This window comes from Geotrypetes seraphini, chromosome 3, assembly GCF_902459505.1.
Source record: "Geotrypetes seraphini chromosome 3, aGeoSer1.1, whole genome shotgun sequence".
Classification (NCBI taxonomy): domain Eukaryota; kingdom Metazoa; phylum Chordata; class Amphibia; order Gymnophiona; family Dermophiidae; genus Geotrypetes; species Geotrypetes seraphini.
Window position 1 is genome coordinate 27,503,947 of NC_047086.1, and position 26,544 is coordinate 27,530,490.

At 42.3% G+C, this 26,544-nt stretch overlaps 1 protein-coding gene across 1 annotated transcript in view; it reads right to left on the bottom strand.

Annotated features, from left to right (window-relative positions):
• RNGTT (RNA guanylyltransferase and 5'-phosphatase) overlaps positions 1 to 26,544 on the bottom strand; it is a 599,480-nt gene that overhangs the window by 75,973 nt on the left and 496,963 nt on the right. Inside the window, exon 14 of the mRNA XM_033938319.1 lies at positions 15,347 to 15,413. Within this exon, the coding sequence (XP_033794210.1) occupies positions 15,347 to 15,413 (67 nt within the window). The remainder of the gene's footprint in view (positions 1 to 15,346; positions 15,414 to 26,544) is intronic.

Here is a 26,544-nt window from a genome sequence, read left to right on the forward strand (position 1 = left end):
GTTTGGATAATTTCCTGGAGGAAAAGTCCATAGTCTGCTACTGAGAAAGACATAGGAGAAGCCACTGCTTGCCCTGGATCAGCAGAATGGAATATTGCTACTCCTTGGGGTTTGGCTAGGTACTGGACTGGCCACTGTAAGAAAAGGCTATTCTTATGTAATATCTTGACACTGGTATTTAGTGTGTTAGGGGCAAAATGGGTCATGATTTTTCTGGTAAAGATTCAGCTGGCACATGCATGATAGATTTATACGTGTTAGCTAGGAGGCTTTAAATTTTTGTGACAATGCCACATACACACATGAACAAGTAATTTAAAGGTATCGCAGACCCTTTTAAATTAAGTATATCTGTATAGATACACACATTTTTCTTTTTATGCTGATGTAACTGATTTTGATTTGTTTATAGAAATTTAATGATGTACTTATGTATTATGCTTTTGATATATTTTTGGAACACGAGTTGAGTGCAGATTTCCCTGTATAAGTATATGTATAGTATACTATTCATAACACATATCTAATCTTGTGAATCAGTAACTAATAAAGGGTTTTGAGGCAGTACAGTTCTATATCAAAAAAAGGCTAAAATCTATATATTGCAATCTTTATTGTGGCTTTTGTAAATGTATTTATTTGAAGAAAGATTTGAAACAAGTTTTAATTTCAATGATATAAGAGAACACTTTACCAAGCAAAGAAGAAAATGATGCATCAAATTATTATTTTTCATTTTCATCATAGAAGATTTTTAAATCCCTCCCTGCATACACGAAGATTACAAAACCTTTAGAAAGACCTTTGTATAGAAATGCTCAGTTCATCTCCATTTTAAACTAAGACCAATAGGAAAGTCTTGCTCTAATCAATTTTGAAACATAAATATTAATAAGTAATTGACTAGAGCATTAATGAGATTTGGAGCCAACTGTATGGTAAAATGAATTGTCAAAGATTACTAACTATATTTTACTGGCAACAGATGTTGTTAGGCTTCTTCATATACATTTATTTAGCTGATTGTGATATCATGCAACAGAGCATCTGATCAAGGTTATGAAACCTGAGCGCATATTTAAATGATCAATTTCAAGACAGGGCTGTACATCACAAGGCTTACTTCTTAGTTTTATTTTCTCTCATTGGTTGATAATATAAACCCCATGAAGAATGTTCCATTCATCTTTATTCTAGTGGTATAGTTATTTGCCTAAACCAGGGGTGCCCACACTTTTTGGCTTGCGAGCTACTTTTAAAATGACCAAGTCAAAATCATCTACCAACAATAAAAATTTAAAAAACAAAAAGCACACTGTAGGCACAGAAATGTGAATTATCATTTATATTCAGGGTTTTTTCCAAAGATGTCAAGACAGATGACTTTAAAATATGCAATGTCACCTCAGTAACAATTATAGAAAAATAGACAAATATAGAGCAAAATATAGACAGCAGATATAAATTCTCAAAACTGACACATTTTGATCATTAAATTGAAAATAAAATCATTTTTCCTACCTTTGTTGTCTGCTAATTTCATGAGTCTCTGGTTGCACTTCCTTCTGACTGTGCATCCAATATTTCTTTCTTTCTGCCTCCTGCATACTTCCTCTCCTCCAGACCTCATTCCATTCCACAACCAACATCTTTCTCTGTTCCTCCATAAGTCCAACTTTTTCTTCCTCTCTCCCTGCCTGCTCCCTGCCACCCGACACACTCCGATCCCTCCTCCAACTTTTTCTTTCTTTTTCTCTCACTTCCTGCCCCCCTCATGAAGCCACCACTGCTGATTTCTCCCTGCTTCCCCGCCCCACCCCCGAAGCCGAACCTGCCACCTGACACACTCCATTCCCCTTCCCTGCCACCGCAGCGGCTTGTGGACTGGCGGTGGGCAATCGCTGCACGCGCCTGGTCCTTCCTTGTGGCGGCTTCAGCAGGGGGCAGGAAGGGAGAGATCCTGGGCTCCGTGATCGACTCACATTGCCTTTGTGATCTATCGGTAGATTGCGATCGATGTGTTGGGCACCCCTGGCCTAAACAAATCTGAAAATGAAAAATGTTCTATGATATAACTTTTAAAAGATTCTGAAGTTAAATGCTAGATATATGCCATCTTAAAACTGTAATATAGATACATGGTTTAAAAATGGCCATGATTTTTTATTTCTGTTCAGAAATGCACACATTCCAGTTGTAACAGGCACTGAACTAGTAACACTAGGGCTTAATGTCTGGGGGAATTGTCTGCCACTTCTTTTTGGAATTCAAAGAGGCAGACCTGCTCTACTGTAGCCCCTCCCATCCAGTCAGAGATGAAGAAAGAAGGGACTAGCTTGGAGTAGAGCACACAAGTTACTCTATTCCTCAATCCAGCTCCTTGTCTCCTATTGCTCCTGCTTTTGGCTCGCCCACCCATTCTGCAAGATCCTTAGACCAAAATCCTTAGACCAAAGGTAAGGTTATGTATACTGAAGCAATCTAAGAACTGTACTGGCAGAATATTTAATTTGAATTCTCAAAGCCTTCTCCCCCTCCCCGCTGCAATGTAGGTGGGTCCCTGGTGGGGGCACTGGGGTAGGAGTAGAGCCCCCTTGTTCCTGCCTGAACAAAATAGTTGCCATGAATTCTCCTAGTACTTGTGCAGTACTGCGATGTTGATACTGGCATTGAATACTGCAGGCACCTGCATAATCCCAGGCTCCTCCCTAGCGCCACTCTTGACCTGTCGACTTATTTTCTGAGCGGGCAGTGGAACAGCCTGGTTTAGTGCCCTTGAATATTGGTGGCTGTGCAGCTCAGAGCGATTTAAGTGGGCCGGGGTCTCTCCTACTCAAATCACTCTATCGACTAGTTTAATTACAGGATTATGAATATATAATTTCAAGATAATACACTCTTGTTACAGTAATAAGACAAATCAAAATAAGGAATCAACTAAAGAAATTATTGATCAAAGGTTCAACTTAAACATTAGATCTGTCACATCAGTCCATAAATGGAAAACGGAGAGTAAACCACAAAACCAGACAACATATCATTAATTAGGAAAAAAAGAGGGAACAGGTTGGCCAATTGGAGCAACAAAAGGGAAGATTAGGTACTTGATAATCTTCTTTCTAGTGAATGAGGCTCTCTACACAGGATCTCGCGATCAGAGGTTCACAACCCACATGTTCAAGATTGATGTTACTATTCCATTAGAAGTTATCATTACTCAGGAAAGGCTAAATACTTTAGAGAAAAACAATGAAGCTATCAGTGAGAAACAGACCATGTTGATAATGTATAGCGCTGTGTATGTCTAACAGCGCTATAGAAATGATAAGTCGTAGATAAAAGATAAGTTGATAATCCATTTTAAAAAAATTGAGAATTTGGATAATATAATCAGGTGTAAGTTTCTGCTGTTGCACCAACTATTACTTTTAAACACTACTTGATTGAGATTCTTAAAGTTACATCTTATCCATCCATCCATCCAAAGATACATCTTATCTTCCAATATCAAGAATTATTTAATGTTTCACCATTTTCTAAAAAGGAATCGGAACAACCTCTCCCTGGGAAGCTCAGAACATGGTTCATTCAATGATCTGAAACAATGTCAAAACATAGCATTATGATTCTGAAAATTAGCATTTTGTAAAATGAAGTACAGTAAAACCTTGGTTCCGAAAACATGCTTGTAATCCAAAATACTTGTATATCAATGCAAATTTTCCCATAAGAAATAATGGAAACTTAGATGATTTGTTCCACAACCCCAAAACTTTAATACAAAATACTGTATGTACTGCCTGGTCCTTGCCGCTTCCCACGAGAACTGAAGGCTGACGCGCCTCCGGCGGTAGTTTTCTGGCCGGCTCCCTTCTGCAGTCGGCTGCGGGTGACGTCGGCTCCTCGTGCGCGATTCATGGCTGATTCGGTAGCCTTCTCTCTGACGTTGTGACGTCAGAGGGAACGCTTCCGACACAGCCACAGATCGCGCGCTAGGAGCCAATGCCACCCACAGTCGACTGCAGAAGGGAGCCCGGCCAGAAAACTACCCGCCGGAGGGAGAGAGAAGTTGGGCCGCACAAAACTTCTTGTTGGGCCGCGGGTTGGACACCCCTGGAGTAAGGACAGGGAAGAGGATTGATGCTGGTGGTGCGGTTGCAAGATGACAGCCGGGCGCTCACCTAAATTAGCTGGGCGCAGCACCCGGCTAAAACACGCTAGGGAGAACACTGAAAATGTTTTGCTTGTCTTGCAAAACACTTGCATACCAAGTTACTTGCAATCCAAGGTTTTACTGTAACACTTTTCCAGCTACAGTGGCAAAATAATGTACAGGAAACTGTTTGGGCTGAGAACTTTTCAGCACCCCTTCGTATTGTACTTTTGCTTTACAACTCTTACATTATTTGGTGTTCATGTTAAAATATATAAATCAGCCATATTGCAATTAATGTCTAAAGTATAATTACAAGTGTAAATGCTTTGACATTTTTCTACATTCTTTTCATATCATTTAACTAACGCACATAATAAATCAGGCAGACATGCCTGAAAGTTTTGTGATTGGAGCTTTTTCTTACTAATAACTAAGTTTCTTTTATTCCAAAGTAAGAGTAAATGGCAGAGGAGAAAGGCCAGTTTGCCCAGCCTACTTCTCCTGTCCTGTAGTCCTCTTTGGCTGCACAGCTATGTTTTGTCAGCAGGACTTGTGATAGTTTCAAGATGCTAAAAGTTGTCACAAAGCACTATTCCATTTTTTTACAACTTAATAATCAAATATTGGAAAATAAACAGCGGTGGAAATTTCCAGGGATATGGAGACTTCCCGTACACCTCAACGAGATGCACCCTGAGACAGACGTCTCTTGTCCTGATCATTTATCAAATCCAGGGAAGAAAGCCTTGACTTGATTCTCTGGGATTGTACCCATAGCCTTAGGGCTCCTTTTAGGAAGGTGCGCTAGCATTTTTAGCGGACGCACTGGATTAGCGTGCGCTATAGCGCTTGCTAGCCGAAAAAAACTACCGCCTGCTCAAGAGAAGGCGGTAGCGGCTAGCACGCGCTATTCCGCGTGTTAAGGCCCTAACGCGCCTTCGTAAAAGGAGCCCTTAGCGGTACAAGGATAAATATGACACTGTCTAGGTAGTAGATGGTTTACTATGCAAAATTCAAAATCTTAATGTCAATATGAAGAACAGTGCTGTTTTGAAACTCTTACGTAAACTGGGGATTTAATAACCCAAGGATATATTAAAGTCAAATTATGCTGAACTTTGAATGGATGGTTTTGATTGGTGCATTCATATTAGATGACAGGATATAAAACTTATTACTGTTGCTTTCTTTTGTACTTAAAAGAAAGATGCTGAGATGTCAGATCAGGGATCTTAGGCCTAGATTCACTAAACTCACCGGTCTGGGTCGTTGCTGGGCGATTCGTGGCCGAGTTCTGCCGGGCGACTGATTCACTAAAGAGTCCTCATGCTAATTATCTGATCGGACGCACGCCCCATGGATCGCTGCAGAGCGATCGCAACGCACGCGCGGACCATCCTGGTTGGCTGTAGATGCGATCCGCGCATGCTCTCCGCTCAAGCGAGGTCAAAACAAAGGGGGAGGGGTGGCATAGGTACAGACAACAGCTCCCGAAAGGAATCATTTAAATTTGTGCAGCCAGACTTCGGAACAGAACACAGTTTAAAGCAGTGGTCTCAAACTCAAACCTTATGCGGGGCCATATTTTGGATTTGTAGGTACTTGGAGGGCCCCAGAAAAAATAGTTAATGTCTTATTACAGAAATGACAATTTTGCATGAGGTAAAAACTCTTTATAGTATATAAACCTTTCCTTTTGGCTAAGGGCTCCTTTTACGAAGGTGCGCTAGTGTTTTTTTAATGCACGCACCGGATTAGCACGCGCTATAGTGTACGCTAGCTGAAACACTACCGCCTGCTCAACAGGAGGCGGTAGCGGCTAGCGTGTGCGGCATTTTAGCATGCACTATTCTGTGCGTTAAGGCCCTAACGTGCCTTCGTAAAAGGAGCCCTAAGTCTCAATAATAATATTGTAATTTATAGCTAAAGAGACATATAATCGAGAAACGGTTTTATTTTACTTTTGTGATTATGATAAACATACCGAGGGCCTCAAAATAGTACCTGGCAGGCCACATGTGGCCCCCGGGCCGCGAGTTTGAGACCACTGGTTTAAACCCAAGGGTTAAACCTACAGGCTCACATTGCGCTTTTTGCACAATATATATAAAGGGGGGAGTATGCATATGTACAATTTTTTGTTTTTTTATGTTTGATGGTTGTTCTCAGGGCAGCAGGGAGATTTCAGGGCGGCAGAGAGCAGGAGAGTCGACAAGGACAGTAGCGGCTGGTCCTCAGCAGTCACTTCATTTAGGATTGGCAAACCCAATCGGTGTTCCTTCTTCTGTTTGGTGAATCGATGGCTTCCTACTTATGCATGGCATTTCCCCTCATTTGCATGTGCAGATTGGATCGGAGATTGATCGCACAGCTGTTTAGTGAATTGGGTCGGGGAACAATCGGGTTAGGAAATGATCACAAAACCATCGGTACACGATCGGTAAGTTTTGTGAATCTAGCCCAGGGGTCGGCAACTCCGGTCCTCGAGGGCTGGAATCCAGTCGGGTTTTCAGGATTTCCCCAATGAATATGCATTGAAAGTAGTGCATGCAAATAGATCTCGTGCATATTCACTGGAGAAATCCTGAAAACCCGACTGGATTCCATCCCTCAAGGACCGGAGTTGCCCACCCCTGATCTAGCCCATAGTTGTTTTTCTGTTTGTTGCTCCTGAAACAGATGATGAAACATAGTACTATATCGGACAGCAGCATGGAAAAGATGTGGTGTTGGACTTTGTGATCATGATAAAATATTGGAATTGAGTTGTTCCCTTATGGGTTTTATGAACATAAAGCTGTTTGGAATTACCTATGATAAACCAGAGAACAAATACATATCAAGTAGTATTGAATTATCAGACCTCAAATACCCAAGGCACTACTTAAATGATTTTTCATGCCCTTACTGGGGTAGTAAATTCATCATTGGTCTTGGTAAAGGGACACGTGCTGTGAATTTTTCTTTAAATTTTAATAAATAAAGTGCATTTAGTGCATAGGTTGCCCAAAAGATAAGTGCTTTCCTTCCTATAGCACCTTATGCACTAAATGCACTTTATTTTTATTGAAATTTAAAGAAAAATTCACAGCACAGGTCACTTTACCAAGACCAATGATGAATTTACCACCCTAGTAAGGGTATGACTTGGGTATTTGAGGTCTGTTAATTCAACATGTATTTGTATTTGTATGTGTATGTATTTGTTCTCTGCTTTATACTAGTTTTTTGTTTTGAACAAATTTTCTATTTTTCTTCAATTCAAGTGGAATTACCTATGCACATGAGCCTGGATTCTGTATAGGATGTCCGGTCTCAGAAGCCAACGGGCGTCCTATACAGAATCGGGCCTAAGGCCGGCTAAAATAAACCCGATTCTGTAACTGTCGGCCATGTTACAGACGCAGGTTACATTACATTACATTAGAGATTTCTATTCTGCCATTACCTTGCGGTTCAAGGCGGATTACCAAAGAGATAAAAACCGGAGGGTTACAATGGAAGAACATTTGTCCTTTCTAGAGAGGTAAAGAGTACCGTAGGTTATGTAGTTTCTGTGTGGCAGGAAGAGGGAGGAGGGAAGGACGGTAAGTTTGAATTTAGGGCTGTTTCAGTAATTTCTTGAAGAATGTAGTTTTTTTATTTCTTTTCTGAAGTTATGGCTGTTTCAGGAATTTCTTGAAGAGTATAGTTTTTATTTCTTTTCTAAACGTCTTGTAGTCTGGTGTCATTATCAGTAGATTGGAGATTTGGTTATCTAGTTTAGCTGCTTAAGTGGCCAGGAGGCCATCGTATAGTTTTTTCCGTTTTACTTCTTTGATCGAGGGGTGTGTGTTTCTCTATGTCTGATTGAAGTGGTTTGGATGAGGCGGTTGTTCAGGTAGGTTGGGCTGTCTCCGTTTAAGGTTTTAAATAACATACAGTAGAATTTAAATAGTATTCTTTCTTGGATTGGTAGCCAATGTGAGTTGATGTATGCTTCTATAATATGGGCGTGTCTTCTCAATGAGTAGATGAGTCTCAGAGATGTATTTATGATTGTTTGTAGTTGTTTAGTCATTGTAGCAGAGTAGGGGAGGTAGAGGATATTGCAGTAATCTAGGAGGCTTAGGATTAGGGATTGTACTATAAGCTGGAATTGTGTTTTTTCGAAGAATTTCCTGACTTGTCTTAGGGTTCTGATCACTGCGAAGGATTTCTGTATTGTTTTATTTATTAGCTGTTGCATGGTACAGCATAGGTCTATAGTCATTTCTAGTAGTTTTATGGTAGTTTGAATGGGATAGTTGATTGTGTTAATTTCTATATTGGTCATGGTTGGGACTTTGTCATTTTCGAGGAGGATGAATTTAGTTTGGTCTGTGTTGAGTTTCAGTTTGTGATCTTTCATCCAGGTTGCTACTATTTTTAGTGTTTGGTGTAGTGTGTTTGTCATGGCGGTCTTTGGTTGATCAAAAGGTATGAGAATGGTAATGTCATCTGCATAACTGTAGGTGGTGATGCCTAGATTATCTAGGTATGTTCCGAGAGATGCAGTGTATAGGTTGAAGAGAGTAGGGGATAGTGGGGATCCTTGTGGTACGCCGCAAGGGTTGGACCAAGGTTCAGATTTTTCTTTATCTGATTTTACTCTGTATGTTCTGGATTTTAGGAAGCCTTCAAACCAAGGGTATACTTTATCTGAGATGCCTATTGCATCCAAAATTTGTAGTAGGATGTTATGGTCTACTAGGTCAGATGTTGCAGTAAGGTCTAGTTGTATGAGATGCATTTTTTTTCCTGTGTTGAGGTGTTGTCTGGCTGTGTCAATGAGGGAGCCTAGTAATGTCTCTGTGCTGAAGTTGGATCTGAAGCCAGATTGCGTGGGTCATCTAGATAGTTGGTGAGGTGTTTGGTTACTAGTCCTTCTGGATCTTTTTGGATTGGGGTGATGATGATTTCGCTGAGGTCAGTTGGGAAAATGCCGTCAGTGAACATGGTTTGTATCCATTGCAGAAGTAGAGTACGGAATTTTGTGCTGGAGGTTGTAAGGAGATATGATGGGCAGTGGTTAAGGTCACATGATGCGTGGCTGTACTTTTTGTAGAGTTTATTGAATTCAGACCATTGTATGTTGGGGAATTGAGACCATGTTCTGTCAGCTGCAGTTGATTCTTTATCTGTGGGAAGAATTGTGAGTTCGTTTAGGTGGGATGGGGTACAATTGAGGGTGGCTCTGGCATTTGTAATTTTGTTCTTGAAGTGTTCTACTAAGAGGGTGGCTGAGGGGGTGGGGTATTGTTAGTGGTCATGTAGGATTTGGTGTTTGTTAAGTCTTTTAATATTTGGAATAGTTTTTTGGTATCTTGGGTTTCTGTGCCTATTAGATTAGTGTAATGAGTTTTTCTCTTGCCCTTTAGTAGTATTTTGTATTGTTTGTTAGGTTTTTTCCAGGCGGTTTTCGTGTGATCTAGATTAATTTTTCTCCATTTTCTTTCTAGTTGTCTGCATTGTCTTTTAAGTAGGAGTAGTTCATTGTCTACCTGATTTCATCAACAGGTTATTAATACCCCACACCTCCCATCGCACATTACGTTCTTCTAATCAAAACCTGTTATCCATTCCCTCTTTAAGACACATTGGCACCATGCGTACTAATATCTTTTCTGTTACGGCCCCTACCATCTGGAACTCAGCACCAAATTATATAAGAGAAATTTCATCACTTGATAAATTTAAAAGTAGCTTGAAGGCCTTTCTTTTTAAAGACACATTTGGAGTATAATAGTCCTTTTAAGGACTGTAATGGAACTTCGCTCCTTGCATTTCTTATTCATTTTAATCTTTTCTACAAAGTACTAGATTATTTATTTTATGTTCTCCTCCCTTCTGTTTTGATCCTTCTCCCTCTCTTTTTCATTACACAAATGTATTTCTACCTTTTTTCATTTTGTTCGGTAAGTTAATGTTCGTCTATGTGTTTGATTGTCTGTTTTAATAATTATAATTTGTGTTTAATTTATGCCTTTCTACTCTTTGTTTTTATATATTATGTAAAACCGCTTTGAATTTTGATAAGGCAGTATATCAAATTTTTAAATAAACCTGAAACCTGATCTTCTGCTGATTTTAGTTTTGGTTTGTAGTGGGGCTAGTTCATCAAGGATGTTGGTAGTCAGATTGTTCCACTGTGAGATGAAGTCCTTGGAGTCACAGTCCTGGATTGTTTCATCTATTTTTGTCCAGAATTTTTTTGGGGGGAGTCAATGTGTTTGCATGAGGTGTAAGTTATTTTTTTGGGTTTAGGCATGGTTTTGTTCTTGGTCCAGTTGATGTTGAATGAGGGATGGAGACCAGGTTCCATTAGGTGTTTGAATTTCTGGGGAGGATAGTTGATGGGTCATGAAGGCTGCGATGTCAAGTTGGTGTCCTTTTTCATGCGTGGTTTGTGGGTTTAGGATTTGGAAGGATAAGGCATTGAGAAATGATAGACAGTTTTCTGCTGGTTTGGATGCTTGGTCTTCAAGGTGTATGTTTAGGTCTCCTAGGATGAGGTTGTATTCTGCTGTTAATGAGTTTTGGTATATGAAGTTTTCAAATTCAGGTCTTACTGTGGTCCAGTTTCCTGGTGTTATGTAGCAGAGCATGCAGTTTAGTGAGTTTTTTAGAGTGGTGCTTGAGAGATGGCAGGCAAGGAAGTCCATTTGTGGGGTAGATGTTTTTTCTAGTATATTTAGGGTTAGGGAGTCCTTGATTAAGATTGCTAGTCCTCCTCCTCTTTTTTTCTCTCTGCAGGTCACTGTTATTTTGTATTCCTGAGGGCAAGCTTCTGTTATTCTAGGATCTGCGTCTGAGGTTAACCAGGTTTCTGTGAGGAAAAGGCAGTCTAGGTTTTCGGTTTTTATCCAGTTTTTTATGTGTTCTGTTTTAGGTCCTAAGGCTCTGATGTTTAAGTAGGTACATGTTAGGGTGGTGATATCTGTTTGGAAATTGTGAGTCGTTTCAGGGTAGATGAGTGTTTTAGGAGGAGGTGGAGGTTGAGGTTTGGTCTTGGGAAGTGGTCTTCTTCTCCAGGCTAAGGTGATGAGATGTTGAGCGCTGGTTTGGTGGTTTGAGCTTCTAACTATTGGGGTTCTCCTGTTGTGGTGTTGGATTTTGCTTGTAGTGGAGCATGTGGGTGGGGCTGGTAAGTTGTTTGCTTCTGCTTTCCAACTGGTAATGAGGAGGATTATCAGTAGGGTGGCCAGGGTGTGTGTTTGTGGGATTAGCTTCATTTTGGAGGGGGGGGCGGGTAGTGGGGACGAGTAGTTGGCTGTGAGAAAGTTGTTCTTCTTGTGTTGTACCTGGATGGGTAGGAGTAAGAATTACTTTAGTGTAGATGCTGTAGAGAGCCTTGGTGGTGTGTGAGTATATGTTGGGAGTGAAAACTGTGGTTGGGCGTAACAGTTGGGAATGAAAACTGTGGTTGAGAGTAGCAGTTGAGCAAAACCCGCCGGTGCAAAGTTGAGGGGGAGGGGTGGAGCACGCTCCCACACCCTGAGTGCCTTCTGCACTGCTGCTGCTCCCAGTTCAAGTTGGGAGGTGGAGAGTAGAAGTTAACAGATCAAGTGAAACCGGACGGTGCAAAGTCGAAGGGGAGGGGTGGAGCACGCTCCCACACCCTGAGTGCCTTCTGCACTGCTCCCACTCTGCCTCTGCTGCTGCTCCCGGTCCAAGTTGGGAGGTGGAGAGTAGTGGTTAACAGATCAAGCGAAACCCGACGGTGCAAAGTCAAGGGGGAGGGGTGGAGCTCAGAATCATACCACTCCATGGATTTTCACTGACATTTCTTCCTGTGAGGTCTCAGAGGGGCTAAAGAATTGAGAGTAGCTTCACTGAATTTTCCCCATTGTAAATAAAATTCTGTGAGGGAATCTCCCAAGCACATAGAATCATACTGAGACCACAAACTTAAAGGGTCTATTGGGCCTCTAGATAAAACCTCTTTCCTTGTTGTAATCTTGCTCAATTTAAGTTAAAATAAGAACATAAGAATTGTCATTCTGGCACAGACCGAAGGTCCATCAAGACCAATATCCTGTTTCCAACTGTGGCCAACCCAGGTCCCAAGCACCTAGCTAGATCCCAAGCAGTAAAACAGATTGTATGCTGCTTATCCTAGGAACGAGCAGTGGATTTCCCCAAGTCATTTCAATAATGGTTGGACCAAATACTTGGAGTCCAAGTAGCGTGGGTTGTAAAAATATTAGAAGTAAAAATATCCTTAGATGAAAAAGATGCATATTCCAATTATTGTCAATCAACACCAATATTATTAGTGAACAATTGGTATTAATTGGCTTGTTATGCAATTAAATTATGTGGGCAATTTTGAGTGCCATATATAGAGGGCTAGATTCACATAGTATACCGATCGATTTGCGACCACTTTACTATCAAATTTCCATCCAGCCTGATTCACTTACCTCTCCTGCGATCTGCTGCAAATCCGTGTATGCAGATGAGGTAAAACGCATGCAAAGTAGGCTGGGATGCGATTCACAACACTAAATTTCCTATCCGACTGGGCTGGCCGATCACCTGAAGAAGCAACTGCTGGGGACCAGTTGAAAATGTCTTTTCGACTGGAAGCCCTGCTCTCTGCCCTGCAATCTCTCCTGCCTGCTCACCCCGAATGCTGCCCTGCTCTGCCTTGATCTTCCCCGAATCTCTCCTGCTACATCGCCATTTTCCTGCCTTTTCCTGAAGCTCTTTTGCCACATCGCTGTTCTCCTGCCCTTCCCTGAAGCTCTCCTGTTGCTTCGCCGTTCTCCTGCCCTTCCCCGCCCAGCAAGTCCGTGATTTTAACCCGTGGATTTAAAGCGGGATAAAACCATGGGCTCACAGGGCTAAAAACTAATAAAAAAAACTTTTCAAGTTAAAAAAAAAAAAGTCGTGTCTCAAGATGGTCTGCGCATGCGCGGGGATTTCTATAGAGCGATCCGTGCAGGCAAATGGGGGCGGGGCGTTCTTACGATCGCCCCCATCTGCATATTTTTCATTCCTGAATTTATCGAAACTGCTGTGGCTCGGCCCAAATTTGGATTGTCTCCCTAGTTCTGTAGTACTGGCTTCTGGATCCTCCCTACAAGTTGAGTTTTCTGCTAAGATCCTAGAAGTCCTCCTCGACTCCTCACTTTCCTTCAAGGATCAAATCAACTCTGTGATTAAGAAATGCTTTTTCAACTTACGCATGCTGAGGAAGGTCAGACACCTTTTTCCATATCTTGGTTCAGTCGATTATTTTATCTCACCTTGACTATTGTAATGCCCTTTACCTCACTATTACAAAAACTTGTCTTTCTAGACTTCAATTGGTCTAGAATACAAGCTGCTAGATCGATTTTCGGGAAATGCAAGTTTGATCATGTGACCCCATTGCTTTATAATCTCAACTGGCTCCCTGTATATTTTAGAATCCAGTTTAAATGTGCCTGTGTCACTTTTAAAATCCTCTGTGGTATTTTTATTCCCCTAGTTCCTTTATCTTGGAATTCATAGATTCTCTTTTGCAAGGGGTGATCAACAATTCAAGCTGTCCTGTCCATCTAGTAAAGGTATTAAAAGAATCAAGACTCTTGGTCAATCTCTGTCTTTTAAGTTTACTCGACTTTGGAACGACCTTCCACTTCACTTAAGAAGTTCTGGTTCCCTTCCCTTTTTTCGTAAGTCTCTGAAAACCATTCTGTTTACTAAACATTTTGGAAACTAATCTTTCTTGATAATTCTCTGTATGCCCTTGTTGGCCTAACTTTTAATCATTGTAAACCGAGTCGGGCTTTCCTGGATTGAAGTCTCGGTATACAAAACTAAGCATTAGATTAGATTGGACCTGCCCAGATCGGGCCCGATTGGGCAGGTTAGTGAATCCCAGCCAGAATTACCACTACTATTATTTATTATTTATAAAGCGCTACCAGATGCACACATCTTAATAGAATTAGCCAATAGACTTACAGGGTGAGTGGCAGCCACTAAAATATTTGCCTGCATTTATGTGTCCCTTGTGCACATTAAATGCAGGGAAAAATAGCTCTTACACACATAAGAGCTCTAAGCATAATCCTATATAAAGGCCTATAACTGCAGGGAGGGGGAGGAGTATATGTGCATGGTTTCACTATGGGTGGGTACATTTTAAGTGTACTGATGTTGACTTACCATAGTCCAGTGGTTCTCAACCCAGTCGGGTTTTTAGGATATTGACAATGAATATGTATGTGATAGATTTGTATGCTCTGTATCCATCTTCATTGTAGATATCAGGAAAACCTGACTGGCTGTTTGTCCCCCTGAAGACTGGGTTGAGAAGCATTGTCCTTGTATTTTGTAATGGAATCAAACCTTTCCGATGACTTTATAGCATAGGCGCTGCCCAACCTACATCAGCACACCTAAAAGAGATGCCACTTATAGAATTGCCAACTAAATATATAAATTCATTTGAAAACTGCCCCATGTGTTCTCAGATTCTTCAATTTGCAATTTTCTACAATAACTTCATAATATAATTCAAAGCCACAAAGGCCATCTTCCAGAAAAGGAAGTACTAAAGTAAATCAACCAGCTAAAATTTTCAATTAACTGATAACAGAAGCAGAACTTAGTCTTGACTAATATATCACAGTAATAATTGTAATGGAGTCTTTTCTATTCAAATAGGATACCAATATGATAGTTCATGTAGGCAGCACATTTTAGGATAGAAAATGAACAATTAATTTTGCTAACGTGTGTATATCGTATATCTTCTTGAGTGTGTACATTATGTGAGCGTGAACGTTTTCATCCCCTTAAATATTACTATACAATTTAATGGGCAAATCCAATCTCAAAGCAGAGCAAGCATGCACAGAATTATAGGGGGTACATTATGTATTGGCTTTCCACTCTAATAAGCTGTCTTCCATAGCCAAAGAACTGGAAATTAATATGCACTATGACAGGAGATTCCTAGATTATGAAGACAGCTCTGTGGGAACAAAACCTGGAACCCCTGCAAACCAGATTTTATTTTCTGTAAGTTTAAGATTTGTATTTCACCTTTTTGTTGTATTAAAGTGTACAGTGCTATCAAGTAATGATCGAATACATGTCAGCAACCCGATGCAGCAAGTTAACCTATTGTATTAGACAGAGAAGAATTGAGCTGCTGGTCTGATAAAATCATACCTTTGTTTGTGCAAATGGTCTTTCATAATTTCCAACATAAAGAAGTCCAACATTCTGAGTAAGAAGCCTAAAAGAAAAGCACATGAACTTTAGAAAAGTCGTTTGCAATATTAAAGCGCATTCTGGATCAGATAGCACATGGATTATAATATTGTACACTTCTCCCTCCGTATTCGCTGTGATAGGGGATTAGCAAAACCGCAAATAACTTTTTCATATGTTATTCGCTGTTTTCTATTAAAAACCATCATGAATATAGTGAAGCTGTGAATAACAAGGTGTGAGACCTGGCCTGTTCCTGAAGGAGAGGCAAAACACGGTGAAGGAAGTGCTGGGAATCAGCGATTTTCTCTGTAAACACTTGGAATCAGCAATTTCTCTATGCAAGCTGAGGCAATTTGGAGGGAGCAGCTAGCAAGCTAATACGGAGGGAGAAGTGTAATGCCAACAAGGAAAATGTATGGTATGATCGGTTTATTAACAAAGGAAAAAGGCAAAACAATGCCTCTGAATTAAGAAATGGATATTACCAATGTGGGCTAATTTTATAGTAACAAACCCAAAGTCCATTTCTTTTTCTTATCAGTTTGTAGAGGTTTTGAGTTTATCCAGATTCTTCGACAATTTAAGTAACTTTTTTTTTATAAATCTTTATTCATTTTAAATTTTTCAACAAGTGTACAGAAAAATCATCATTCAATATACAACATCACTTGAAATTCTACAATTTCTCAAGAAAAAGATTTTACCCCACCCCATCCCCCCAAAAATTATAATCAGACACAAATATATTACATAATATAATAATATATATCATTTGTTCTATAATTTATTATTGAAAGCCACAAACCCACCCCCCCACCCTCAAACATTATAAATATTAAGTAGGGGAAAATGTTAATGATTTTAACAGGAGTTGCCATTCAGCAAATAACATATAATTGGAAAGATTGTAAAAGATTAAATTATTGTTTTTGGTGGAACTCGGTGTGTCATATGTATAAAATGGAAAGAGCGCTAGCAGTTCAAAAAGGGTATTTTAATAAATTTAAGGATGTGTGGGGGCCATTAATAAGTTATTATAATGAATAATCAGCATTTTTCCCTACTTAATTTAAGTAACTTTTATTTTAGTTCAGTAAAACAACAGCACAACATGATAAAATATATTTATTTATTCATTCAATTCTTTAGCCTGTCATCGCATAAGAGCCCAGAACAGGATACAGATTTACACCCATTATATAGGTAAGGACAATTGAGTACAAACTTTGTACAGCAGGACACTTGATCAAATCTGCTCGGACTTACTTCAGCCATAAGACAGTTCTAACGATTACTCTTAGGCGATCAGAGAGGGCTCTCTGGTCGGCTTAGACAGGGAGTCTAGTTGGTATTGGTTTGGGTAGGAGCTTACTTTATGGTCGATGTTGAGTAAAAAGACGGGTTTTCACCGCTTTCCTGAAGTTTAATATGCCCGCCAGTGATCTGATGGTTGGTGGGATTTCATACCAAAAATTATAATAATTGGCAGAGCCAATCCACTCGAAGGACAAACGCTAGGAGCAGGCAAATTTTAAAACGAAAAGACACATCAGTACGGGCCAAAAAATTAAATTATATAAATAAATTTATAATAATTTAAGCTCCAGGCAGGAAACATAGGTGACCAGCACCAGGTTGTCAAACCTAAATAAGTCCTGCCCTGTACATCATATAGGGCTCCTTTTACGAAGGTGCGTTAGGGCCTTAACCCGCAGAACAGCGTGCGCTAAAATGCCGCGGGCTAGCCACTAGTGCCTCCTCTTGAGCAGGCAGCAGTTTTTAGGACAGCGCAGGGGTTAGCGCATGATGAAAAGTCACGCGCGCTAACCCTGCTAGTGTGGCTTGATAAAAGGAGCCCATAATCTTGGATCAGGAAGTCAAAGGCGGCAGGATAAAGATTGTAAGCACATTTTGCATTGATCAATTTATGGCAATAGAGATATAGGGAAAAATAAGTCTATACTTATTTTTCACTTGTATGTGACATCTATTCTAGGATTGTCACATAGATAAGGAAAGTCTCACTCTCGTATCATAATATGAGAGAATCTACTGTCAAATCAATTACATGGTCTGACCATGTAGCTTTCTAGGCTGAACTCAGATTTAGTGAGCAGGACATGGATATCCACTATTAGACATTAAACAAGGGTTTAGAACTTCCCAAAAAATATTTATTTGAAAATTGTGATTTCATCCTATGTCTGAGGCTTTCTATGTAGTTATCTAGTTTCTTGTTTTGACTAAACTAAACTAAACTAAACCTTAGGTTTGTATACCGCACCATCTCCGCGTGCGCAGAGCTCGGCACGGTTTACAGAGGTTGAGAGGAAAGGAACTACAAAGAAAGGATATAGGAGAGGGACTGAGGAGATAGAGGGGGACAGGATACTAGAGCACGGGAGGTGATTAGATTTTTGTGGGCTGAAATAAGTGTTCTTTTGTTTAAAACTGTATTCTACTCTGTTGGGAGTTTCTCTTTTGTGGAAATGTACTTTCAAGTGGAATTTTCTAAATATAATTCTTTTAGATCAAAGGCCAGGATTCACTAACCTGCCCGATCGGGCCCGATCCGGGCAGGTCCGATGAATTCTGAAAGGAAAAATATGCAGATAGGGGTGATCGGAGGAACGCCCCCATCTGCCCGCACAAATTGCTGTTATGCGATCCGTGTGCAGATCATCTGTAGATGGTCTGAGCCAGTGTTCCCTCTAAGCTGCGCTGGCATGCGCTGGCGCACAAAATATTACAACGCAGCGCACAAGTTCCTCGTCACAGCGCACACAGTGTAGAGCACAGTTCTTCAACCGCCGGTCCGCAGAAAATTCCTGCCGGTCCGCGTAGGGCCGGCAAGATGGACGTTGTTAAATTTCCTGCCCTGGTGGTTTTCGCGGAAATCTTCTGTTCCTCCCAGCCTCGGGCGATCAAGACAGGCTGCCGACATCGGGCATTCCCTCTGAGTCTCGCCTATGCGGAAACAGGAAGTTGAAACAAAATAGGCGGGACTCAGAGAGGAAAGATCCCGACGTCTGCAGCCTGTCTTGATCGCTGCCCCTGCCGAGTCGCCGAAGAGGGCTGCGGGGAAGCTGCAAGTAGAAGGGAGATGGTCAGCGTGCGCAGTGGGGGGCAGCGTGTGGATTGGGGCCATCAGCAGCGTCTGTGCTGAAAGCCTGCCCACGTGCAGAATGCGGCGGATAGGGGCCTCCGGCTCGTCTTGGGCGGCAGGGCCTGCAGTGCAAAGCTGTTTTTGCCGGCTTGGGGGGGGGGGGGTGTCACGAATGTGCAGGGAGCCTTCAACAGTGGCTGTCTCCTCTCCTAGCAGCTCTATACTTACCAGGGCAGTGATTCACTTTGGCAACTTCCCCTTTCCTCAGAGGCGGCAACGGACCCAAGGCTGCCTAAGGAAATCACTTCTGCAGGCAAGTACTGAGAGCTGCTGGAAGGACAGGAAGCCACTGTTGGAGGCTGGAAAGCTGATGGATAAAGGGAGAGCTGCTACTGCACCTGGAGGGAGGTAGAAAGAGAGATGCTGCTGGGAGGGGAAGAGGGAAAGGGATGGGAAGAGAGCTACTGTTGGATAGGGGGGAGGAGGGAAGGGAGAAGGAAGAAAGGAAGGAAACAGCTGGCAGGGAGATTAGAGGAGGGAAAGGGGAGAGACAGGAATGAGAAAGTAGAGAGAGATTGATGCTGGAAAGGGGGTCAGCAGAGAAATGAGAGAGGGATAAAGATGCTAGATCTGGTGTAGGAGAGATAAAAATGAAGAAAGCAGTGAAGCTGGAATGAATGATGTAAAAAGGAGAGAGGAAGCACAGGCTGGATGGAAAGGGGAGAGGGGCATAGAAAGAAGTCAGATACATATGGAAGGGGGAGAGGCCAGACAGTGGATGGAACGGGCAGACGCTGGAAGGAAGAGTGGAAAGAAGATGAAAGCAGAGACCACAAAAGGTAGAAAAAAATCATTTTATTTCTATTTTGTCATTACAATATGTCAGATTTGAAATATATATCCTGCTAGAGACATAACTGGGGACTGCAAAGCCTAATACTATTCCTGTCATGTGTTGACTGCAGTATTCTGTTAGCATGATATTTCTGTGTAGCATTCTGTAATAATTTGGCTTGTTCAGTTTTCTTGATAGTAGAGGGGATATATGTGAAGGGGAGGGGAGACAGGGGTTTTGTTGGTCCTTGCTCTGAATATTTATATTTATAAAATGACAATTGTACAGAATATTGTTTCTTTTTATACTTTAATAAAATACGTTCAATATAAAATCATAACTGAGGCTTGTGCAGATGGGATCAGATGGTTTGTGGGGACCGAGCTTGCGGAGACTGGGTGAAAATGTGTTTTTATTTCGGTCTTAGTAGTTTGCCGGTCCACAAAATAATTATTTTATTTATGCCGGTCCACGGGTGTAAAAAGGTTGAAGAACACTGGACTAGAGTATGTCCCCATGAACCTACAAATCTTAAATTCAGTTCCATAACTGGCCTGGAACTTAAGCTGGCCTGATGCCTTGACAACATATTTATTTGGCTCATAACTTGCTGGCGCCCGATATTTTTAGCTCACAGTGAAAAAAGTTTGCTCACAACACCCGCCCGCTTAGAGGGAACACTGGTCTGAGCATGCCCGTTTGAGCCGGGGCTGTTGTTTTTTTTTTTTTTAACTTAAATTTTTTTTTTCTAGGGCAGAGGGAAAGGGAATGTGAAACAGAAAGGACGTTTGGAGCCCGTGATTTTAACCCGCTTAAGCCTGCGGGTTAAAACCACGGGCTTGCACTACAGGGAATCTAGCCATAAGATCTTGGTGGTGCTGGAGTGGGACAAGGGGCTTGAGAGAGACCGAGAAACGGGTGTAGGACTCGCCGGGACACTACTGTTCCCTCTTCTTAAGGGAAGGGATTTGTGCACAAACAGGGAAGGGTGGGAGAATCGGGGCGGCAGGAGAGATCGGGCTGCAGGAGTTCGGGGCAGGCAGGGCAGAGAGCAGGGATGCAGAAGGCAGGGCAGTCGCAAAGGGCTTCAGCGACTGCTCCTTAGCAGTCGCTTTTTTTCATCGGCCAGCCCAGTCGGTGTTGCAGGGCTTTGTTTAGTGAATCGCGTCACTGCCTATATTTGCATGCCGTTGCACTCATTTGCATGCGTGGATTGGAGGATGGTCGGAAGACAGGTAAGTGAATCGGGCTGGGGGTTGCAAACCAATCGGTACACGATTGGTTTGCTTTTTGAATCTAGCCCTAAGTATAGTTGAATTTCATCTAGCTTGTTGGAAGAACAAAATGAAAGTCCTTTAAACCAGTGTTCTTCAACCACCGGTCTGTGAGGGGCCATGATTGAAACGTTCAAGATAATGAAGGGAATAGATTTAGTAGATAAAGACAGGTTGTTCACCCTCTCTAAGGTAGGGAGAACGAGAGGGCACTCTCTAAAGTTAAAAGATTCCGTACAAAATTAAGGAAGTTCTTTTTCACCCAGAGAGTGGTAGAAAACTGGAATGCTCTTCCAGAGTCTGTTATAGGGGAAAACACCTTCCAGGAATTCAAGACAAAGTTAGACAAGTTCCTGCTAGACCAGAACGTACACAGGTAAGGCTAGACCAGAGGTCTCAAAGTCCCTCCTTGAGGGCCGCAATCCAGTCGGGTTTTCAGGATATGCATGAGATCTATATGCATGCACTGCTTTCAATGCATATTCATTGGGGAAATCCTGAAAACCCAACTGGATTGCGGCCCTCAAGTAAGGACTTTCAGATCCCTGGGCTAGGCTCAGTTAAGGCTCAGGTCCTTGACCTAGGGGCCGCCGCGGGAGCGAACCGCTGGGCACGATGGACCACTGGTCTGACCCAGCAGCGGCAATTCTTATGTTCTTATACTGCATTCTAGCACACTGTTCAACTATTCATCATATCCCTGTCTCCTATCATATCTCATTCTCTTTCACTAATACTATACTTATGCGTATGCCAATCTCTCATCCTCGCCATTTATTCCCTTCTGGTTTTTCAACAGTCACTCATCATGCACTCAAAACCTCAAGTTTAAATTGTCTGTTTTTCTCAGAGGGAAACAAAGAATAAAAAAAAGAAAGGAATGTAGGCAGGTTAAATATGCACACATGTAGATAAAAGACAATGGCGAAAGAAAGTTAATGAGTATAATGTGCTACTGCAACACTCAAACTGAGTACAGAGTACTAGTCTGACAGGCAAAAAGAGAAAGGTGGTTGGTTGGTTGTTTTTTTGCCTCTATTGCAAAAGCTGCAAATAAGCTCCAGGAAATTTTTCAAGTAGCTAAGAATTTTCTTGAGATTAGAGGTCAGATGGGTAATTAGAGAGCATGGTAAAGCTAGGACTGAGTGGGCCCAGGGTGGAAAAATTAAGGTGGCCCCCTATAACACCATCTTTCTTAACGCAAGGAGGGGCAAAGAAGGTGAAATCCCTTCAGAGCTCCAATAAACCCTGCAAAAGGAAACACATTCCAGACCTACTGTATATAGAAAATGTGACATAGTAATAGAAATAGACTCTAAAATATAAGATATCAGAGAAGCACATTTCCCAAAGCTAACATATTAAAATCAAATTCAGAAAAAAAAATACATTTTTCTACCTTTATTGTCTAAGCATCACCTTGGCCCCAGTTACACTTTTGAGGTTTCCTTTGTTTTCTTAACTCTTATTCCTAGGATAAGCAGCATAAAATATTTTTTCTACTTGGGACCTAGATTGGCCATGGATGGAAACAGGATATTGGGCTTGATGGATCTTCTGTCTGTCCCAGTATGGCTTAAGCAAAGCCCTCCCTCCCTCCGACGTCTGCACTGACATCGGGGAAGACTTCTGGTCGGCTATGTGTGCTGGGGCAGTTCAGGCAGGAAATAGAAGACGAGCCTCGCGGCTTGAGCTCCATTTTGCTGGTAATTTGCTTGCAGATAATAATAATAATAACAGTTTATATACCGCAGGACTGTGAAGTTCTATGCGGTTTACAATAAATTAGAAAGATTTTACAAATTGAATGGAACATTCATTGTTAGAGATTAGTGGTTAACAGTTTACAAGATCAGATTTGGGGGTGGGATTGTGATGGGGGTCTATTTTTCAGATTCGTTACCTACGTATTTCAAGAACAGGTATGTTTTTAGGTGTTTCCTAAATTCACCATAGTTGTTTGTGTGTGAAATTAGTTTTTCCAGGTCTTTGCCCCATAAGGCTGCTTGATACGATAGAAGTTGTTGATGATGTCTCTTAAATTTGCATCCTCTAGCCAGTGGAGAAACGAACTTCAGGTGTGTTCTTCTCTTATGTCTATTGGTTGAGAAGGAGAAGAGGTCAGTTATATATTTAGGGGCTAGACCAGATAGTACCTTGAAACAGAGACATCCCAGCTTGAACTTCGCACGTGCCTCCATTGGCAGCCAGTGCAGGATGAGGGTTGGGAGGCGGAACACAAAAGGGGGGAGGGAGTGTGTTTTTGGACACAAGGCATGAACTTGGGAAAGAGATGCTGAGGTGGGGGAGGGAGTGCATTTCTGGACACAAGGCATGAACTTGGGAAAGAGGATGGAGGAAGGGAGGGAAAGAGGATGGAGGGAGGAAGGGAGGGAAAGAGATGTTGAGGTGGGGGAGGGAATGCGTTTTTGGACACAGAAGGCATGAACTTGGGAGAGAGGAAGGGAGGGAAAGAGATGCTGAGGTGGGGGAGGGAATGTGTTTCTGGACACAGAAGGCATGGACTTGGGAGAGAGGAAGGGAGGGCAAGAGATGATTGTGTACATGGGAATGGAAGAAAGGAGAATTTTTGGTCATAGGGAGGGAGTGAGGTACAGATGAAAGGGAGAAATATTGTGGTGGAAAGGGAACAGTGGGACAGATTGAAATGGATGCAAGAGGGAGGAATGTTGGTGAAAGGAATGGAGGGAGAGATGTGGCATGGTGCTGGAGAGGGGTGATAGAAGGAGAAATGTTGGGCATGGGGCTGGTGGGCAGGCACGAAAGATGAGAAAGGGCTAAATGCTGGACCATGGTAGGAGGAACCAATGGACAGCAACAGAAGAATTTACAGAAGATGGGAAAGCGGAAAAAAGAAACTGGGACCAACCTTATGGAAAAATAAGTCTCCAGACAACAAAGGTAAAAAACGGAATTTATTGACTAAAATATGTTAGCTTTGGGAAATGTGTATAGCAGATGTCTTTGTATTGTGTTCAAAAGAAAAGGAAATGCATTTCTGGTTTTATTTCTACAGTGTTGAAGTACTTGCTGACCCTTGCTGTGACTGGTGGGGATCCCCAAGCACCGCCAGCAGAGGACCTCCTCTAGAGACGGCCAGAACTCCCTTCCACCAAGCACAGCAGTTGCTGGCAACATCCATGAGCCACTGAGGTGCCAGCATCTGTGACTCAGGGACGCTACTGCTGCCTGCCAAGCTTGGCAAAAGGGACCCCCAGCCAACTGCAAAGGAAGTCGTCAGCTGACAGCTTGGGGGTTCTCATCAGCTGAGTATTAAAGGCTCTGGTAGAAATCCGTTTATAAAGTATATATTCTTCCCAATTAATATTTCCAAATTAATAAAGTCTCTTTGCTTATTTGTAAATGGGTCTCTACCAGAGCCTTTAATTCAGTAGCATAATTAAATGAAATAACTATTTCTGAAGTTTATAGGGAGGGGGGGGACGGAGGGGATTCCTCGCGGGGACGGATGGGGATGGAGGGATTCCTCGCAGGGACGGGTGGGATTTCTGTCCCCGCGCAACTCTCTACCCCACAACAGTAGGAGAGATACCGAATCTCTCCTGCCACTAACCAACACCCTCTCAACAGTGGGAGAGTTGCCCAAGCTTTCCTGCCGCCATGGAACCCCTCACCGTGCCTCCAATGACCCCTGCCCTCTCCCCCTTACCTTATTTTCAGATGGCTGGCTGGAGGGATGCCTAATCCCTCCAGCCAGCTGGTCTGCCTCTTCAAAATGGCGGGCCTTCCCTTCCCCGGTGGATCTTGGGATGCACCGGGGAGGGGCCTGAGGCTCTGATTGGCCCAAGTTGTTTAAGGACCTTCCTATGGGTGGGCATTAGGTGTCTGGGCCAATCAGTGCATTGTTTTATACAGGGAATTAGACAGTCATGGCCTCCTCTCCATATAATGATAGCACTGTAACAGGCTTATTGCCTCTCTCTTACACCATCTCTCATCTCATCCTCACAAGGCTCCACTTTGAAACATCCTTACTGGCTTGATGATCAGGAGGACAGCAGGGCTGGGTGTGCATTGTGTCATTTCCTCTCTTGTAGGCGGTGTCAGGTCAAAACCGCGGAAGACAAAGGCGCGCGCCGACAACTGAGCGCAGCGTGGAGGTGCGCGCCGAAGAAAATAACTGTTTTTAGGGGCTCCGACGGGGGTGTGTGGGGGGGAACCCCCCCACTTTATTTTATACAGATCGCGCCGTGTTGTGGGGGCGTTGTGGGGGGTTTGGGCGTTGTGGGGGCTCTGACGGGGGGGGTTGTTGGGGAACCCCCCAACTTTACTTAATACAGATCGTGGTGGCGTTGTGGTTGGTTTGGGGGATTGTAACCCCCCCCCATTTTACTGAAAACTTCACTTTTTCCCTAAAAACAGGAAAAAAGTTAAGTTTACTGTATAATGAGGGGGGTTACAACCCCCCAAACCACCCACAACGCCACTGCGATCTGTATTAAGTAAAGTTGGGGGGCTCCCCAATAAAAACCCCCGTCGGAGCTCCTAAAAATTGTCATTTTCTTGGGCGCGCGCTCAGTTGTCGGCGCGCGCCTTTGTCTTCCGCGGTTTTGTCTATGAACCCTTGTAGGCAGCCAAGAGGAGGGAAACATAAACCCATATTTCTGAGTTGACTGGATGCAACAATGATTGCAACCATGGACTAGGGAGAAAAATGCTGCATTTTCAGCTCAGGCTGGAAGCAGTGGTTATTGCATTGATGGTGCAGAGAGCTGCAAAACACACTGGCAATAATGATCACACTGCGGGGGAGATAGGGAGGTAACAGGCCTGCAACATTTCTGGTTCCAGCTGGTGACAATGGTTAGAGGTGGGTTCAATCAGGAGTGGAGTGTGGCAATGGGGATTTTAAGTCTCTGCACTCCTCAGCCAGTAGGCATAGGTTACTGCTGTAGGTTTTGTCTAGTCAAATTTTCAGTGGCACATCTTCCAGTTCTTGATAATACTAGTAGATAATAATACAGTTCTCCCTCCGTATTCGCGGGGGATGCGGGCAGAACATAGCTGTGAATACTGAAAAACCACGAATAACTTTTTGCATGTTATTTGTGGTTTTTCGGTAAAATAGGCCTGAAAAAGATACTAAACCGTAAATAACCCGACCTGCAATTTGCTCCGTACATCGCCGGGAGCAGCGATTTCCTTCAGAAACCATCGGGAGCAGCGATTTCCTCCATGAACCACCAGGAGCAGAAACAAAAATTAGGGGGCAGAGTCAGCAGCTGAAAAATCGCGAATAAGCGAATCCGCAGATATGGAAACCGTGGATACGGAGGGAGAACCATTGAAATCTAACATTCTTCACTCTACCAACATTTTACATCATTTAATCAAGTGTCTAACACCATTTAGCAGTTAGGAAATAATATTTATATACAGAGCACATAAACTAATCCTATTCACCGTTTAATTCAGGCACTGCTCTTCTACAAATTTATGAAAAAAAAAATCAGTGTTATGCACTAATTGTCCTTTGAGTGATTTTTGAATATGAGCCATGTGCAATATTTAACGTGTTCCCTTTATTTTAATGCTGCTACACAAACACATCAATCTCAATACCAAAGTGCAATCTGGATGTGACTTGTAAATAGGGTCCAGGAAGTAACTGATCCTTGAAAGGACATACTACTGTAGAATAATAAATCTCTTTTTGCTGCTATAATATTAACTGTAGCACTACAGACTACATCCAAAATAAAACGAGAAAGTATATACCAACTATGTGGAACAAAGGCACATGTCTAGCTCCTCCAATTGCTCCACTAATACACCTTATCCTGAGGAATGATTTTTTATCTCACTTTCCATCTCCAGTCCCCTCCCCCTCCCATCCCTTTGGTCCAACTTTTTAAATCGTCCATAAAGGAGTTGGGGCATGTGAATGCAATCATTT